The sequence below is a fragment of the Limulus polyphemus genome, unplaced genomic scaffold (genome assembly GCF_000517525.1).
Source record: "Limulus polyphemus unplaced genomic scaffold, Limulus_polyphemus-2.1.2 Scaffold227, whole genome shotgun sequence".
Taxonomy (NCBI): Eukaryota; Metazoa; Arthropoda; class Merostomata; order Xiphosura; family Limulidae; genus Limulus; species Limulus polyphemus.
This window is the reverse complement of record NW_013665837.1, coordinates 534,542-554,346: the sequence shown is the minus strand read 5'-3', so window position 1 is coordinate 554,346 and position 19,805 is coordinate 534,542. Positions and strand designations below refer to the sequence as shown.

Sequence of the window (19,805 nt, the reverse complement as noted above, 5' to 3'; positions counted from 1 at the left end):
TTTGACACAGGGTAATGCAATATTTTGATCTCTGACAAAGCTGTAATAAATTAATGGATGTGAAGAAAATACCTTAAAAACCATATTAGCTTAAACTTAAATGCCATAATTTGAAATCAGCAATGGACTCACAGAATTATGCCCAGAAGTCTTAAAGATTTAAAATATCAAGCGCTGATTTGTATACATGTACATTGTAACATTAGTTTGACAAATCAAAATGGGACATTTGAGAAGTCTAAATAAATGAATGATGCTATTTCAGTATAAATTACTATAATAAACCCATTGAAAGTGCATCTTTAAGTTATTGCAAGGAAAACATCTGTCACCAGAAAGATGGAGCTTTTCCAAAATTCCATTCATCGTAGTTGGCTGAACTTCATTTCCAGCTTGGCAGACAGATTCTGTTATTGACAACTACCAAAAAGCCACTAGCTTTCCTACTAGTTCGTGAACTATACCAATAGCTTTATGTGACTTGCAGCAATAAGATGGAAGGTTTTCCTCATTCACGTTACTGAACACTGAATGATGTGATCTTGTCAAGAAGAAATTTCTGATTGGAAAAACTGGAAGAGTATTGTTTTAAATTCAATTTGTTTAATAATTTACAAATTTTAAGGCTTTTGGAAAAAATTTTTTTTATTTTTCACGGTGAGGAAATTTACACTTAATGTTTTTTTTATATTCTTAAAAAGAAGTATATGAATATTCGGTACATTTTTATGCTTTAATTTGTTTGTTGTTTTAAAAATACTATGGAGAGCTATTTTCATTATGCTATTCACTCTTGATACATTGTAGTCTTTGTACAGACATTAAATATTTCAGGAGTCAACAGCTGGTTTTAAACTACTCTAGAAATGCAGCATCATTAATAAAGTAGACTTAAGAATGAGAAAAGAAAAAAAAAGGATTATTTTTCATAGAAATAAATTACATAGCTTGTCTTCACAAAAATAATTTTCCTAAATGTTTTTTTTACCAACTTTTTGCCATGTTCGCTTTGAAAGAGCTTGACTATTGTACACTAACATTATACACTAACTATTGTACACTAACATTACATTTCAGACTGGTTATGACCTAGTGGTAAGCATGTCGGGCTGTTAAAGGATCAGGGGGGGGTTCAAAATGTGATTCCACTAAATATGCTCCTCACTGTTGGTGAATTGTAAAAGTCAGTCCCATTACACGGTTCAAAGAGCTAAAGAAGGTTCCTGTAGCAGTGAATGATCTAGATGACTGAGTTGGGCGATTAACTTGATTAATCAATGTAATTAATTACATTTGAGCATCAGTTAACTGAAATTACAGATAAATTAAGTAATGTCACAAAAATAATCAACTAGTGTTTCTGAATTTTGTTTAATTCAAGTTTGTTCAGCATAATTGGTTAGTGTCACAACTCACAATCAACATTAGGATTTTCAATTAGTACTATTTTTGATTATTCCAACTGTCCAAGTAATTGAAATATTGCTGTTATCTTTGTTTGTTGTTAAGCGGAAAGTTACACAGTGGACTATCTGTGCTTTGCTCAGTACGGGTATATATATTTTTTCAGTCAACTCCTTTGAGAATAATTGAATTTTTCATTTTTGGCCATTTCATGAGAATAATTACATAGTTAAAAGTAATCAAATTAATAAACTCAACAATTACTTTATTAGCAAATTCCACTAATCACCCAGTTAGTTGGCTCTAGTGTGCATTACATTCCTCAACTCTGAAACTTATTTTACATACATACATACATACCTTATTGTACTAATACAATTATGATTAATAATGTTTTAAAAAGTTCCTCTAATACAGTTCATTTACATTTTTAACCAGTTTGTTAATGCTAAAATGTGGGTGCTTGTCGCATCTTCAACTTGCTGAACAAGTTGTAAACAGTTCATCATATATAAAGTAATTTTTAAGTGTATTTTGTATATGGGAGGATCAGGGATACAAAATTATTAGGTTTTCTTCAGTTTCAATACAATTTAAAGACACTAAAATGATAGGGTTCATTAAGTAGTAATTGAAATAGTGCTTTCTTCAAAATAAATGTGTTTGTTTATACTATTAAAGCAGCAAAAAATTCCACAGTGTTTTATTTTTGGTAAAACACACAATGTCCACATTCAACTCAGTTTTTATTATTAATATAGTTTTTCATCAGATACAAATATATATAATCAAGTTATTCCAACGAGAAAACAGTTTGTCAGTATAACAGGTGACAAACCATCCAAAAAAAAAAAGGTTAATGAATTCTTAGGAATGTATCCATGTACGACTTTACCTCTGTCTCAACTACAGAAAACACCCAAAGAAGAACAGAATCCACAAAATGTGCAGCAGCAGCTATTGCTTAAACAGCAAGAACTGGTGAGATTACAGAAAGAAAAATTGAAATTGGAGTTCATGCAAGCTAAGTCCAAACTTGAACAGCAGAAAAGAATACATCCTCCTGCAACATCTCTGGTAACTTTGATATATTTATATTATAATCTACATATATTTTAAAATCACATTTATGATTCTGAGAGTAACATTTTTAAGGTAATTATAAAACAACTTGCATATAAGTGTAACTACATTCTTAAAATGTTTTCATTCATGTATTTTATAATGCATTCAAGATTAATTCTGGTTATTGAATATTAAGTCAACATAGTATCATACTGTGTTTAGCATTCAGTTTAAGGTTTGTATATGTACTTTTAAAGTTAAGAGAAACAGTTTATACAGATACAAGTTTAATTATCCCAAATTTCATTCTTAGTGTTATTGATGTATTTGTAAGTAAAATATCCAGTTCTTGCATGACTGACAGATGATTCAGATTAGTTATTGAAATAAAACAATGACTTATTGCAAGAAATCTTTCAGTTAAAATATTGTACATTTCCACATCAATTTATACATGAAACAAAACTCTGGAATTCTGTATCCTCTGTAGTATTAAAGTTAGGTAATCTGATGCAAGCATGATTGGAAAGTAGATCTTCTCTGGTTGGGCAGATACAAGTACATTGAGCTAACTTTAACTCACACAGAATGAAGATAATTTTCTTAACTACTAAACTCACTCTCTCACTGGATTTATAACAATATTAAGACCAGTTCTAAACTTATGCCTCTACTACAATGGGGATTTATGATCTTCTGTTTAAATAACTGTAATCAGTTTACAGACTCACTTTTGTAGCCTAACACTTAACAGAAATTTCTCGACATTTCTTTGTGTCTTTTTTATGTGCTTTTCATAAATTACAAGGAATAACGTCAGTTTGACAATTGTTGTCATTACCAGTAGCTATAACTAGATACTGATTACTAACTAACTGTTATCTTGTGTTTTGGCTTCTAATTTGCTGCCATCTTCAGGGAAACCCTGAAAAAGACTATTTTTGTGTTGTTAGTGGCAGTGATTCAATTCTTAATATTTTTGATGAAAATCTGGTGCACTGCCTATTTGACTGAGACCTCCTGGATTAGAACCTGAATCAACAAAGTATTTGAATGTTTTCAAGAGTGTGTTATCAGTTTAGTGGATATAGAAGTCTTCTGCTATCTTTTATTTTTTGTGTGGTTCATATCCTGATATTTTAGTATTATTCCAATTTTTTGTATGGTCTTCTCTGGCATGATAAACTGTTGCGGGTAGATCAGTGTTACAGTTCTTCACATTTTAAAAATGCATGAGGGCTTTAAACTGTATATGGGGGATGTTAATGGGTTGATGCCATATCTTAATTCATTGTTTACAAAATTGAACAATAAAAGTTAATTTGTATTGACTGAACTGTTTTTCTATCAACAAAATAGTTTTGCAGGCTAAACTGACACATTTACAGCATGCAACTGAACTGTGATGACCTCTGATCAGTATGGTAGCCCTTGCAGTGTTGTGTCATGCAGAAAGTAGCTCATTAAATGCAGTTCAGGTCACAATCAGATTGGCTAAAAACTCTTCATGCTAGTCTGAATTTGCTAAGAATTAATATCCAAAACTCATTTTATGGGTGCTTTTGAGCATCAATGGGATGGAACCTGTTAAAAATGAAGGGCTAGTATTACCAAGTCTCGTATGTTTATTTTATTTCTGATTTCTAACTTGTTTTTCCAATGTATTAAAAGCTATGTTCCCAACAAATTCTGTAAATACTTTTCCCTTTACATTAGATTTGTAGGTGGTTTGATGTAGGCGATTGTAATCATATTGTGTTGTGGCTTCTGAATACTGTTCTTGTTGTTTATATATCAGCTGTGTGTTTTTAGAGACATTTGACAAAATAGGGGAATATGACTTTTGTATCTAACTTTTTACTGTTAATTCTCAGTGTTATCTCTCTTAATTTCTTCTTTATCAAGTGTTCAGGGTATTTACTGTTAAGGAGGTTTGTAGTGGTGTGTTTTCTTCCATCTTCGTAGCTTCTTCAGTGTTACAGAGGATCTTCATTATGGGAACTAGGCAGTTTGTGATATGCCTATCTTTCACATGAATTGTATTGCAAAATATTGACTGATCAGATGGTTTACGAATTCCTGAATCTTGTCTGAAGTGTTTGGCCATATTACAAATGTATTACCAATATATCCGAGTCAAATCTTGGGGTGTAGAATGGCTGTTTTGAGAGCCATAAATTTCATATAAGATTCAATAATTCATGAACCATCTGAATAGGTAGCAAAAATACCAACAAAAGATAAAAATTAGAATTCACAAGCATGATAGACATATAAATATTGGTAATACCAATCTCTTTGCAGTAACCAATAATTCCAGATAAAAAACCATACAATAAATTGGAATAATACTAAAATAATAGGGTATGAACCACACACACACACGTGAGAAAAAGAAAGATAAAAGAAGCCATCCACTTCCACCTAACTGATAACAAATTCATTGCACCTAGTATAAAAGTCAACAAAACCAGAATATCTTTCTTGAAAACATTCAAATAGTGAATTGATCCAAATTCTAATGGAGGAGACCTTAAACAAGTGGATAACACACCAGACTTCCACCAAGAAGACCCAGGTTTGAATCGTGACCAATACCAACACACAAATAATTCTTTTCAGAACATCTTTGAAGTCAAAACATGTGATAAAAAATTAGTTAGTAATTAATAATTAAATTATTGTATAAGCTACTGACCATGACAATGAATAATATCCAATTTCCACAACTTTCTGTAAGTAGCTTAGTCAGATTGACATGTTTTTGGTTATAATAAAACATTTTTTGTATATATCATCTTAATATAATGATATATATAATAAGGACATTCCATTGCAAAACATTATTTACACAAAATACCAATATGCCATATTGTCAATAAACCAAGTACAAATTTGACATTTTTTGTTTGTAAAGATGGCATACATATATCTTGTAAAATTGTTTGTTTAACATAAATGTTTGTTGTTTTTTATTTCCAGTTGTTTACTATACAAGTTAGTTAGGATTCACCTTATTAAATGGTTTAAACTAAAAGTAAAATACGTAGAAATGACTCAGTTTTCTCCAGTACCGTGATTATACAAAATAAAACAGAGTGGGTCTGTTATATTATTTGAAAATTAATGCTTGCATTTCTTTTGTTTTGACATTGAATGAATCATTTGCTATTATACTTGTATTTTATGATAATACACCAATTGATTGTCATTTAATTCTGATATTATATAAAGGATTAAAAGGCTTTATCAGTTTTTTGTGCCTGTGATGAAACAGAGTGTGTGTTTAAGTTTGAGGTTTTTAAAATGTTTGACTAAGTTTCCCTGTTTGGATTAAACATCTCTGTTCACAATGAGAATATTTTTTCTTTATAGAGCTAGTTCATATTATGTACAGTGTATAAAACACAAGGCCATTTAACAAGTAAAAATAGCTTTCATATATTGAAAGTAGTTTTCATCTATTAAGTTTTATAAAAGTATTTAGCAAAATAGATATGAAATAGTGGGCACTTACATTAGATCCTTTAATACCTAAAATTGTCGGTACCAGTTGTTTACGTTAAACTGATAATTAAGGTTATTTTATTAGCCAACTCAGAATGTGGCTCAGGTGTTTTCTCAGCGTATCTCTACTCAACTCCAGCCACCTGTGACTGCAAGTGTAAATATACATCCTATTTCATCTACTATGGCTTTAACAAGTAGTGTAAGTTATTTTTATTTATTTTCAGCAGAAAATGGTAGTTTAAATATTCCTTTTTTTTTAATTAATATATCTGTAATATTTCACAGCTATGAGAATATGTTTAGAGATGTATGTCGCTTAAACTGTTTTCCAGTGCCTTATTAACTTTGTAATTAAATGTTTCATATTATTTTCATAAGTTTTTATATTTATTATTATTGAAAGCATAAAACAGTATGTTATACTGTGAATTTGACTATAAAAGATTAAAAGGATTGTTCTTCAGATTCTTGTATTAAAGAAAATACAAGTAAGCTAGATTTACGTAGAAGAAATAATTAAAAGTAAGACATCTCCATTGTATTTATATTCATTTATTCTCACATATAAAACAGTTGAAGCAGGCTTGTAATAGCCTCTAACATTTAGATCATTTTGCTTATTAATCTTATTTCTGGTTGTAGTATGGTATAGCTAGAGTCACCAAAATTTTTATAGTTTGTCCATGACTTTTTATAGAAAGAAGACTTGTTCAAAATAACAAAAGTTAGGGTTATTTTATGAACACTGGTAGAAAGAAGAATGATGATTTAATATTGTTTTTCTCCTTCCTCTCTGAAACTTATGTCCAGATTAATGCAAACTTAAAGATTTTTTATGAACAACTTAAAATTGTTCAAAATGTAAAACTTGATAAAATTTACTTCCATTAGTAATGACAAGTCTTAGGGAAAAAAAACTAGAATACTGATTTAATAGTTGATGTAGTTTTTATTTTGAAATATAGGTACTTTTAAATGGTTTTATCCATAAATTTTGTTGTTTCTTCATTTTATGCAGATTTCATCAGTGGATCCACGGCTTTCTATACGTGATCCAAGATTGAAGCGAGATCCTCGTTCAAACTCTGTCACTAGTCCAGCATCCAGCTCAACGCAAGCTGCAGTAGACCCAATTAGCATTAACAGAAGCTCTGAAGTAGTGGTTTCAACTGTGCCTTCATTAGTCATTGTGCCTTCTACGACTTCATTACCGAAGAATTATGATGTGTCCTCAGTAAGAAGTAATTCTAAATCAGTTGAAAAGCTTCCCACTAAGCCTGTTAACATTGATAGTGATATGTTATCCACATCAACATCTGAACGTACTAAAGCTACAATTTCTGTAACTGATGCCAAAACTGTTTTTGAAGCCATTAAACCTTTGTCATCAAAACATTTGCAATCTACCGAAAAGAAGTTGTTTTTTAGTCCTTCCAAAAAAGAACCCACACCACAGCAGTTAAAGCTTACAGAAGAAAGAACTACAAAAGGTAATCAAACAAAAAGTCCAACTTCTGAAAGTAAAAGTAAGCTTGGAAAAGATAGTAAAGAAAAAGTGCACAATAAACAACAAATCAGTGATTCCAAATCTGAAAAGGCAACTAATGATAGAAAAATCTCAAGTAATGAAACTTCAAAAACCAGTAAGATTAATCAAAACAAAAAGAACATCCAGAAACAAGGAAAAGATAAGTTGTCTATTGAAAATAGAACCAGAGATAAAACTGGACACAAAGAAAGACCTAAAAGTGTAGAAAAAGAAAAAAAGAAAGACAGTGTTGAACATTCATCAAATGTTCAGAGAAGAAATGTGAAAAACAAGGAATCTATATCTCCCAAAAAAGAAGACTCGAAGGTTCGGGATTTGGACTCCCGGATAGAAAATAAAGTGGCAAAAGATGATTCAAAGAAACCTACTAAAAAAGGCAGAGTTTCTACAAACAGAGATCGATCTCGGTCTCCATTAGCTAAAAAAAATGGAAGAAAGATGGTCAGTCAAAATTCTGTAAAAGGAAAAGCTAAAGAAAAAAATCAGGTATCTAAAAATCAAGAAGTTCACAACAAAGAAAAGGAGAAAGAGGATAAATTCCCAGCAAAAGATGTAGATTTAAGAGTGTTTACAACTATTCCTAAAAAAACTTCATTGAAGATCAATAATTCTGATGAGAAAGACAAAGACCTTCGAGATACTGAGAAAAAATCCTCAGAAAATACGACCGAAGATAGCAAAGAGAACACAGAGGAACCTCCTGTAAAGAAGAAGAAAATGGAAGAAAGCAAAAGGTCATAAAGATAAGACTAACTTTTGTGTATGAGACTAGAATTTTACAATGAATTTTTAGTTTTATCTTATAATTTCACCCTTTCTACTTAACTTGTGTTATTTTGTCGTAATAATTAAACTGACTAAAATGTACCACTGAACAAGATACTTTGGTTTTAATAAAACAGAGTTGAAGCTTTAAAAAATATACCTAGCATAGAAATACAGTTACATCTAAATTTCAAAATTTACTTACAAAACTTGTCTCTTTAAGGAAGGTAAACATTTTGTTTTAAGAACAAAATTATAATTTTTGTATTATATAAAAGAGGTTATTTAGTTCATTTTAATGTTTGGTAGTGCAAGCAAAAAAGTTATCTGCATTAGACTAGTATTCGGATTGCTTTGTTAGTGCTGAAAATAGTTTTGAAAGATGAATGCTCAAAATATCATTTTTGGTTGAAGAACAGAACTGTAAACTTGTTTTGGATTTTATTCTAAAATATGATTCTATTAAGGTTTTTATTTTAGAAAAATATTGACATATGATTATAAATTTAAATAATTTTATGAGATGTATATTCAAAACCTTTGATTGGTAATGTTACTTCATCTCTAACTTAAATCATTGTAAAGTTCATTTGTAAACTTAATACTCAAGTGGGGGTTGTCTGTTGTGAGACAGAAAGGGTTAACATGTATACTTTTGTCCTTGATTCTTAAAATTTTTGTTTTTATAAAGAAAATATGGCTCCACGTGAAATGCTAATGTTTGTGAACATATAAAGGTTATCTTATCTATAACTAAATTCCTAGATACTGATGCAGTCTTTCATTATAAGAAATGTCACAAGACCATTTATGTACCTCTGTGTATTTGTGAATTTCAAGAGTTAGTAAGAATAGACAATTTTAGTTTCCTACTGGTGCATTTCAAATTTAGGTTCTTTGGAAAGAAAGATCAGGATTACAGACAATTTCCTATGGGTCAACTCTTACCACCAAAAAGTCCTGCACAACAAGGCTGGGCTCAGTTTAAAGCATCCCATCCAGATGAGTATAAAATTCCTCTTCGTCCAGCACGGGAGAATATGGATGGTCCTTTTCAGTTGGGAACAAAGGATCAAGATCTTAGACAAGAATTTCCAGGTATATTAACCATTTTTCCATTCTGAGCACTTAATACCTTATAATCTTGTGTAACACCAACTACCAAAACAGTCTTTGAAAATATAACAACTGTTATAAGATTAAACTTGAAGCACTAGACAGAAATTAAGTTAGAACTGTTTACTTTAAGCTCCAAAGATAAATCCTGTCATATGTTTTGTATTTGTTGTATCTTATACAGTTTTAACTTTATTTTTGTCTTGTCCTTCAGTGTGTTTTTATTCTTATCTTTATTCCTGAGTTTTAATTACTTGATATAAAACAACTACCATAATTTTATTTGAATTCATTTATATTGGAGAATTTAATGTGTATGAAATTTAAATATCTTTTTAAATAGTTCCATAATGATTTTTAAATTGAAGCAACAATGGAATTGTTTTACCCATATTTTAGAGAAGGAAATAACACCATAAGACAAAATTTATGTGGCATAAATTCATCTGATTTCAGTGTTTAATTTACTTCTTATTACATTCTAGTCAAAGTTTTCAAGGCAGGTAATTCTGAGTAATTGTTTAACAGTATTTTGACATTTGTATACATATTAAAAGTTTAGAATAATAGTACTGCAATCTATTGTGCTCTTTTATTCAGGAGAAAAAGTGAATCGACCATCATTGCTTGGAAAAGGTCCAAGTATTGAAAGAGGCTCTCAAGATACAAATCTTAGGCGGTATGATCGTCTTGGGCGACCACTTCTAAGCAGGTTGCACATTAACCCATATTCCTATAGGAAGGGATTTTCAAGTAGGTGAGTGCAACTCATGAACATCTTCCTTTCCTTTAGGACTGGATGAAAATCTTGGGACTTTAGTATGTCAAAATGTTACACAAAGATTCTATCATTTGTACAGGAGCTTTATGGCTATATAAAATTGCCTATAAGTGACAAAATGGTGTTTGTAAGCTACATTAAAATTTGGTCTTTGTCCTTAAAAAGTGCCATTTCTGTTGGCTAACAGTTTGGAAGTACCTAATAAAATGTGTAATGAGATATATTGAGAAAACATTTTTTTTTTGTAATTTGTGGTGTTTTGCTTTAGCTACTAAATTATGTCAAACCAATTAATTAAGTTGAACTAATATATATAAAAACTTTTTTTTTTTAAATAATGAATACTTCTTCTGCAAAAAATTTTTAGATACAAAAGATTTTTGTTTTGGCTATAATTTAACCATTTTTAAAAATAAATGCTGCAAAAATTGTATCTGAAGTGTCATTAAATTTTATCAGTCAGTAAAAATATCTAAAAATAAAGTAAAAATGTTGTGAGCCTTTTACTGATCCAACAAATATCTAAAATAATTATGTCCATGTTGAAGACCCTGTAGATAGATGAATTGTGAAATGTTTTCTGTTTTAGATTACCAAACTTAATTTGGAAAGTTTTTCATACCTTTTCCATTGAAAATTGATTGTTTGCCTTTTTATGTAGCTTGTGTGTAGGTACATGTATTAAATGTCATTTCTGATTTATGCAAAAAGTAAAATAAATAAAGAGATTGTGTTCACATGTCACAATTTTCCCTTGTAGACATGGATATACTTCTTTACGTGATCAACAACATATTCAAGTGATGATTGAGAAGCAAAAAGAAATAATTCAAGAAATAGAAGACCAGCTAAAATCGGGACGCTTAACAGCTGAACAACACAAGGAGTTCGTTCAACAGTTGCATAAGTTATATGAAGTACAGCGCTCACATGCTGGACAGTGGCATTCATCTGGTCTAGTATGTTCTGTTTTATTTAATCGTACATAACATTTTATTCATCTTTCTGTATACTGATTATGTGTATTAGACTAGTAGTACTCATGGTTAAAATTGTTTAGACATGTTGTCAATAATAAAAACTTCTTATCAGCAAAGGGCAAGTAATTGGAATATTGGTTTCTGTAATCTTAATAAAATTGTATTTCTTTATAGTCAAAACCAGAAGACCTTCTTCAAGAACAGGATGGCTATCTATCTCGTCTCAGACTGGATAGTAGTTTTAATAAAAAACCTAACCATGTTACCACATGGCTTATAGAAGATCAGATGAACCTAGAAAATGAAGTTAGAAGCAAAGCAGGTATTTTTATTTGGCTGGCTTTGATAGTCATTTTTAGTTTTAGTCAACAGTTATTACAGTTTACCATGTAAAATGTTTTCAGTTTGCATGGAAACACAATATTCAGGCTATGTGGTTTTATTCAATGAAGAAATAAGTTGATGACATTGTAAATGTAATGTTTAGGATGTCTAAAATGCAATTATGAACACCACTGCCTTTCATAAACTTCATATTTACATGTGACTAATATATGCATATGCGTTTGTGTGTACATATATATATATAAACTACTGAAAGAACAGCTTGCTTGCAGTGATATCATATATTGACTTAGTGTCATTTCATTTCGAAACTATATGGTGTTCATTAATTTTTAACCTTGTGTCAAAACTACAACTTTTCCCAATTATATGTACCTTTTTCTGTCTATTGTACAAGTGCTGAACTTTGCAAGATATCTTAACTGTGTTTAGTGAACCATTTTAGTGAACTACAGTTGTTTAGAAGTTTGTGTTCAGAAAGAAATTTTTGAAATAATTACTGATGTAATATAATATTTTACACATAAAACTTCAAAATATTCATAATATTCCCAAATTATTTCCAAAATTTTTTTATTTGGCAAATGAGATTAATTGTCACATTCAAGCATCATGAAATTGTTTTTAACCCTATACACAATGGTGAGGATCAAAGTGTGTATACCACAATCTTTTATGGAGTGCCATTCAACATGATGTTATGTATTTCATGTCAGAGTTAAAAAGAATCTATGGTCCTAAGTATGAACCAAAAAAAAGTGTTTGAGAGGCTCTGTTTTACTGCTATTACTATTTATATGTCGACAACTGTAACATATCAGGGTACAGTTCTGAGCCATTTGATAAGTATACTATGTTTATAACAATATACATAATAGAATTGTGTATTTTCAATCTCCTTGAGGAACCTTAATCTAGGCCACTGACTTAAGACCAGATAATCTTGGCAATTACTTACCCCCATGTTTTTCAACCATTTTATAAAATATACCCCCAGTCATATCTTTGAGCCAGTGGCATACTCCTGATGCATATAATGTGTAAAAAATAACTAAAAAGGGGATTTATTAATAAAAGGTTACCTTTTGCATTTAAGGGTGAGTCTACAACATTCTAATATTGACTTTTTGCCGATGGAATATGTTGGTAACTCACCAATTTTCTGGTGTGATGTATATTTTCTTCATTATTTATTTAAAAGGTTCTTGTATACTTCCAGGTATGTGTATCATGAGTTGAGAACTACTGATCTTGACTAATTTCTCATGTTCTTGGCTTCATTACTTACTTAGCTATGGGGTAATTCATTTTACACAATGAGGCTTGATATTATGACACCCAAAGAATTTTTATAGTTTTCTTGAAAAATAAACTTCTATAAGTTATTTGTACTTTTCAAACTGAGATTTCTTCCCAGTTTAAGTAGATTTTTGTGCTATTTTGGTACTGTAGTTGAAATATTTATATATTTTACACCTTTAAGTGTAGCAAATGAGACAGAACATCCATGTTATACTGGAAATATTTGTAAATAGTTCTCTCATAACCAATCTAGTTTGGTTTTAAAGGAAGAAGATTGCATAATAGTATTTTAAATGAATTGCCTATTCTGTATTTTTGATATCAAAGTTTATCAGGTTGACTGGGTTACAACAACAACCAAAGCTATAATTGATATTTTTTTTCTATGTCAATTTTTTAGAGCATTACATTGCCTCATGTATAACACTGAAATTACATTAAAATATAATTATGCTGTGTATCTCTGGAGCTCAGCATCCTAAAATTTATTTTACTAAGTAATAATTTTGCTTAGCTTTAAAATCATTGAAAAGTAAAGTGTTACTGCAAACTAAAATATATTTCAATTATTGAGTTATGCTCTGTTAAGACATCAACTGTTTACATATACTTATTAATCTTAACAGGTGGAACAAATGATGAAAGATCATTAGTACAGAAAAAAGTCAAAGCTGAGTCCCTTCATCAAGACTTAATTTTGCCAGATAAAGGACCTATTCAATTGAATGGGGAAGTCAAACAGATTTACTATTTTGGAAACAAGGCTGTAGTTATGGTGAATCGTGGTGACCCTAGAGAGATAGCATTCACTGGCAGTCCTGTTCCAGTTTTTATAAATGATAAGGTTGGTGAATTAACTTATTAATTTGTTTGTAATTATCTTGCATGGTTCTAAATATTGTTGAACTAACAGTTTGGTATATGAAAAACCTTAATAGTTATGCTTTAGTTTTTGTATTTTATTCAAAACAGTATAGAAGTAGAAGACATACATACTTTGACAAAGAAAATATCAAAAGTAGTATAGTTTATATATATATATATGCCTGATATTCTATCAAAATTTAGTGCTTGACTATAATCACTAGAACTAACAGAGAAATTTATGGATTCTTTGAAGAGAATAGTCATGATAGACTTCCCATAAGTTCTATGTTGATTATAGTCATTTGTTTAGAAAAATTAGGAAGGAAACAGATCATTTTATAATTATCCAACCTAGATTGTATGAATTTAAGCCTGCATTATAAGTTGACTGTATTGATGAGTAAAATATGGAGGTTTTGCATGAACCAAAACTTATGTCACTATCATCAGTTCATTAATAGAGAACACCTAAAAGCTGCAAGGCTTTACACATACATTTATGTGTGGTGAATGGTGGTGGTTGTAGTAGTGGGTGAGATATTTTCAGCTGGTTCTGGACCAATATTAGTCTTTATGGGAAAGCAAATTTTATGAATGAAAAACTGACAGTTGATAAAGTTACCCAAAAAAACATGCTGGATGGAGTGTACGTATTTTGACTGCACTACCATAGAAAAGATTTGTTGATATTTGTTACATTTGTAAAACATTCTTTGAAATAGACTTTTATGAATGAAATGTAACATGATATCTTAAAAAAAAAACTAAAACATTCATCACCACTTGTGAGATCCATAAGAAAGTACAGTTTGTGTTCTTATACTGTTTTACTTCCCTGAATAAGAACAAAACTTTTCTAAAAGCTTTAAAGCATACTCCCATGTAAAAGGTCATACTACTATACAGAATATCAGTATTACTATGTGTGTGTAAGAAAAGGCACAAGCAGTGCTTCATATATAAAAAATATTACATTTTACAGATTTGCCAAATCTTATTCTTCCCTTTTAAAAGCTTTATTTTTTGTATGAATTTATTAATGGAAGTTGCAGAGTTGTTATTAATTCAAATATCTAATTATACTAAATGTTATTCACCATTGCTTCTTTTTGTTGTAATATTACTTAAAGTAGTAACATTATAACAATTATATCCTTTCATTCAGACCCTGGGTCTTGGATGCTGTTCCCGCATTGAAAATTTCACTTGTATGTTTTTAAGTTTAAAAAAATGTCTGGAATACAAATTGTTTTACTAAGGAGAATAAGAATGTAAGGGAGAAATGCAGTTTATATGCTATTTAAATGACATTTTTCATTTACAGATTTTAATTTTTTGATGTACATTCAATTGTTTTTCAAACAATTAGACCATTGTAATAAATTAGTGCATAAGGTTTGTTGGAGTGTTTATTTTTACCAGATGTTTATATTAAAGACATACCCTGAATGTCCTCACAAGTATCCAGATGGTGATGTGTGTGTGTGTGTATTTGTAAAATTAAAACTTTTGAAGTTAAGAGTTCCAAGATATCCATTTAAGTTTTATTATTTTTAGGATCCCATTACCTTACACTTCGAAAATGAAATGAAAGAATTTGAATTAGATGGCAAGAAACATACCATAAAGTTTGGGCTTCCAGCTCGGGAAATCTACATAGATGGAAAACCTTATGAAGCAAGATTTGATGGGCCTCCAATTGATGTACCTTTAGATGGGTCATTGTGTAAAATCAGGTTGGGTGGTCCACCACCAACTATAGTAGTTGGGGAAGAGCCCCAGTATCAAATTTTAGATTATCTTGAGGCAGTTGATGAGGCTAAGAAGAAACAATTAAGAAAACCACCTGATATATCTGAGAACTTTCTTGATGTCAAGCTAAATGAGGAAGCTGAGGTTGAAGTAAAGGACTCACCAATGGATGTTGATTTAAGAGGAGGAGGTCATTCTGGTGGTTTATCTCCAAAACAGCGTGGTAATGATGAACAGAAGAAATCTGGATTAGATAGTTCAAAGGAAAATGTGTCTAATGAAGAGAAAAACATATTCAATGAAGGTATTGATAGAAAAAACACATTAGATTTGTTTTCAAATCTTAAAGATGTGGATATGAGAAAAGTGTCTGGACCAGTAAAGAAAGAGTCTGTAGCAGATGATCTAGACCAAGAAAGCCCAGATGAAACAATAAATAGCAAGTCACATCATTCTTTACTTCCTCTCTCAAATAAGAACATAGGCCAAGATTTATTGCTTGACAGGACTCTAGAATGGAGGGAACATATTCCTCCTTCAGAAAGGTTTTCTCATATATTAAAAGATCGTCACAGAGACTCTCCACCAAGAATTGTCAAAGGAAGTCCATGGAATAGTCCTGCCCACATGGAAGGTTCTGTAGGTAGTCCTTTATACCATGATGCTTCAGAACAACGTCCAAGTCGTACTCTTTCCCCAAGAAGGATGGTAAGCTACATTTCTCATATCGTGTTTGGTAGATACAACTTTTGTTGAAAGAAAAACGGTCTTCTGCGTAAAATTTATGTGATAAATCAAACTGCAATAATATTCAAAATGAAGTCAAGGGTGTTTTTTGCTGGCATATTTCTGATAACTTAAGTCATGACATGTTATCAAAATATTTATATTAGTTTAAATATGCATAATATGACTCAGCACATTATTAGTAACTCAAAAATGATTGTCTAGTAACACAAAAGTGTCTTGAAATATTTTTTTTCATATAGATTCCTAGTATTTAAGTTTTCTTGTAGTAGAGCTGACTGTAGCTTGTGAATATAAGTAAAACTTTACAGTATTCAACAGTTTTCTTGTAGTCAGAGCTGACTGTAGCCTGTGAATATAAGTAGAACTTTACAGTATTCAACAGTTTTCTTGTAGTCAGAGCTGACTGTAGCCTGTGAATATAAGCAGTACTTTACAGTATTCAACAGAGTTTTCTTGTAGTCAGAGCTGACTGTAGCCTGTGAATATAAGTAGAACTTTACAGTATTCAACAGTTTTCTTGTAGTCAGAGCTGACTGTAGCCTGTGAATATAAGCAGTACTTTACAGTATTCAACAGAGTTTTCTTGTAGTCTAAAATTGTAAAATAAGTCTTCTTAATAAGTTTCTTATCACGACAACTATTAGCATGTAATGTTGAACTTCAAAATATTTGGTAGTCAAACAGCTTTTTTTGAACTTTGGGTTGAAACTTACGTAACAATGCTGTTAACATGTGAGTGTAAATCTTGAATGGTATAGATCTCACTCTGTTTTCTATATTGTTCAAAAATATAAAGTATGCTAAAAAGATTTCTGTTGACATAATACTCAATTTGTTATAGCCACGTTAAAACTAAAATCTACTTACGATACTAAAACACTATTGTGGTATTCCGTAATAATGTCATTTTGAACTTATTAATGACATTCCTTCGTATTCTCATTTTCTTTAGAAGTGGTAAATTCAGCTAATTTGCAGATCATTTATGTCTTCCTATGTATGTTATTTCCTTTCTACCTTCTTTAAGTCATGCAGCCTTGTTATCTTAAAATGTTCAGAAAGAAGTTCCTCATCTTTTCCTCCAGCTATTTTTTACTTTGTATTTGTAATAAGTTTGTGCCTCTCTAGAGATGATTTCAAAGTTATTGATTGTACTCTTCAGTCAGTCACATCATTACTTTGTTAGCATTAAAGCAATACAGTAGTTTGGCAAATGGTATATCTACTTGAAAAATAAAACAGAAATCTCCAAAAAATATTATTAAAATTTGATTCTGAAGTTTTTGAAAATTGAATGGCATTAAAGAGTCATTTGTATTTATACAGAGAAATAATGTGAGTGTAAATTTATATGTGATTTATTTCTGTGTTGATACCTAAATGGTGCATTTCTAGTTAAAGCATAGCAATCAGTGTTTAAGTTTATAGTGAAATTATTGATCTTGAAGGAACCTATGGATTGGAAGAACAATGAACAGTCTCATGGTATACCTCAAGGACAAAACCGAGTCTCCCCTCATAACTGTCCAGATATGTGGGAAGATGGTACTGAACCAAGAGCCAGATGGAAAGATGAGGACAGGTGGATTTGTGAGCCTCCTGACTGGCCAAGAGACCAATCTGGAAAGGCACTTCTTAGACCTCCTGATATGACTCCTCACCCAGGGGTAGGACGTGGGCATTTACATCCCAGGGAATTTGATAAAGAGGAATGGGGACCAGAAAGAGAACTTTCACAGTAATAACTTTTTTTAACTACATTTAATCTTGAAATAGCAAAATAATGAACAGCATCTTCTAAGCTCATAAAATGTACACATTCATCATCAGGTGTATGTATGCCTTCTAAATTTATATGTATTTTTTTAAAAATATTCCAGACTTAAGAAAAAAAAAACATTCTGGGTGGTTCAAATTGGTATAAATGTTGTCCAATGTAATAAATTATTTAAAACAAAATATAGCGATGTGAATTTTAACATATTTTGTATATTGTGAACTGTGTTGTTTGTTCGAGCATTTGTCTGTCTCACATTTGAAAAGCTGCGCATACAGGCAGAACCCAACATTCACTTTTGAAATGATGGGAGAACAAGCATGAATAATTTTCATGACAAATTTTATTTTGCAAGCAGAATATTCTACACTAAATTGTTAGGAATTGATCACACTTTCATTCACATTTCAAAATGTGACTTAACCTGAAGAATAGAAATGTAGATTTACTGCATGTTATTGTTTTCTGGCTCTTTGCATAACTGAAATGCTCAACAATTACTATTCTTGATGGGTGGTATAAGTAGCTCTGAGCTTTGGATCTTAATGAAAGAAAGATTGCAACACAATTAACCTTTTTAAAGACCATGAAATAATTTAAATTGTTAGATTAACTTAAACTTTTCCCGTCACTGGGAATGGGTACTTTTGCTTGTAGCTTTATGAAGGTTACGTTCTAGTTCCTGATATAATTTCTTTATTACTCATTTACTGCCTGAACTGTATACATTGCAATAATAATCATCTAATGATGAAATGTTCAAATTATAGTCTAATTTTTCTGCCACTTCTAAAATGTTACTATATACCCCCCCTTCCATATGAATAATGTTGTTATGAAATAGATAGTAATGGAATGTTTGTACATTGTTCTTTTGACTTTGTAGATGTGCACGGTCAGTTAGCTACTTCATTGTTATAACCTTAAATATCAGCTGTAAAATGCAGTTCTTCAACCAAAGATTTTGCATTAAGATTTTAAATTGCCTAGACAAATAATACACAGATAATTAGACATTTATGTTAATGGCTGTGAGAAAACAACATTGTAGCAGTACTTGTGCTGGTAAAACTGAAGTTTCACGAGTTACCAGCTTGTTGAATTCATAAAAAAGAAAGGCAATTTGATTATAATGTTACACTGAGTCTGAACAGAAATGATACTTGTTTTTCTGTACCTTTCAGTAGCAGACTTTTGGTTTTCATTATTTCAGTTTTATGGAGGATAATAAAGTAATACTAGACAATATAATGGTCCAGATTGCAACAGTAAACATCAACAATTTTAACCTGTGTAAAATGTGTGAGCTGCATGTTGCATTCTATAGATTATCATTTTTAATCTTTATGTAAAAAAAAGTATTATTATCTGTTTTACTTTTCAAAGCATGAATTGTAGAAGAAAATAGATTAAGTGTATAGTGTTACATAAGTACCGTGGGATGTTCACAATTTATGTTCACAGTCACATTGCTCCTGGACAGTTTTCAAGGTCTGGGCTACACAGTTTAAAATCCTGATGTTTTGGTTGAATAATATTGGTAAAACAGTGAAAGATGTGATTCTGGCAAGGACAAACCAAGTTATTCCATGATCAACTACCGGTTGTGCTCAAAACATGGGTGAATGGAATACCAACTGCTAAAAGCTGTATGAGCAGTAGGTGGCATGTGACAAATAAATGTATATGTTGTCACCTTGGACTTGGCAATGTCTTCTTAAGTGTCTGTAAAAGTCTGGGCACTTTATTATCATCCTGCTGGAGATACAACATTTTAAAAATGATACAGAACCTATCTGAAAAGTTTTTCCAACATGATAGTAGGGTATAGCTAGAATATTA

General features: G+C 30.7%; 1 protein-coding gene across 1 annotated transcript in view; it reads left to right on the top strand.

Moving 5' to 3' along the window:
• Nucleotides 1–19,805, top strand: part of LOC106478578 (pre-mRNA cleavage complex 2 protein Pcf11-like) — an 80,477-nt gene that overhangs the window by 47,045 nt on the left and 13,627 nt on the right. The window contains exons 4-13 of the mRNA XM_013939133.2: nt 2,317–2,481; nt 6,062–6,178; nt 6,998–8,262; nt 9,186–9,391; nt 10,010–10,166; nt 10,951–11,149; nt 11,345–11,492; nt 13,444–13,661; nt 15,242–16,144; nt 17,635–17,924. Of these exons, the coding sequence (XP_013794587.1) occupies nt 2,317–2,481; nt 6,062–6,178; nt 6,998–8,262; nt 9,186–9,391; nt 10,010–10,166; nt 10,951–11,149; nt 11,345–11,492; nt 13,444–13,661; nt 15,242–16,144; nt 17,635–17,924 (3,668 nt within the window). The remainder of the gene's footprint in view (nt 1–2,316; nt 2,482–6,061; nt 6,179–6,997; nt 8,263–9,185; nt 9,392–10,009; nt 10,167–10,950; nt 11,150–11,344; nt 11,493–13,443; nt 13,662–15,241; nt 16,145–17,634; nt 17,925–19,805) is intronic.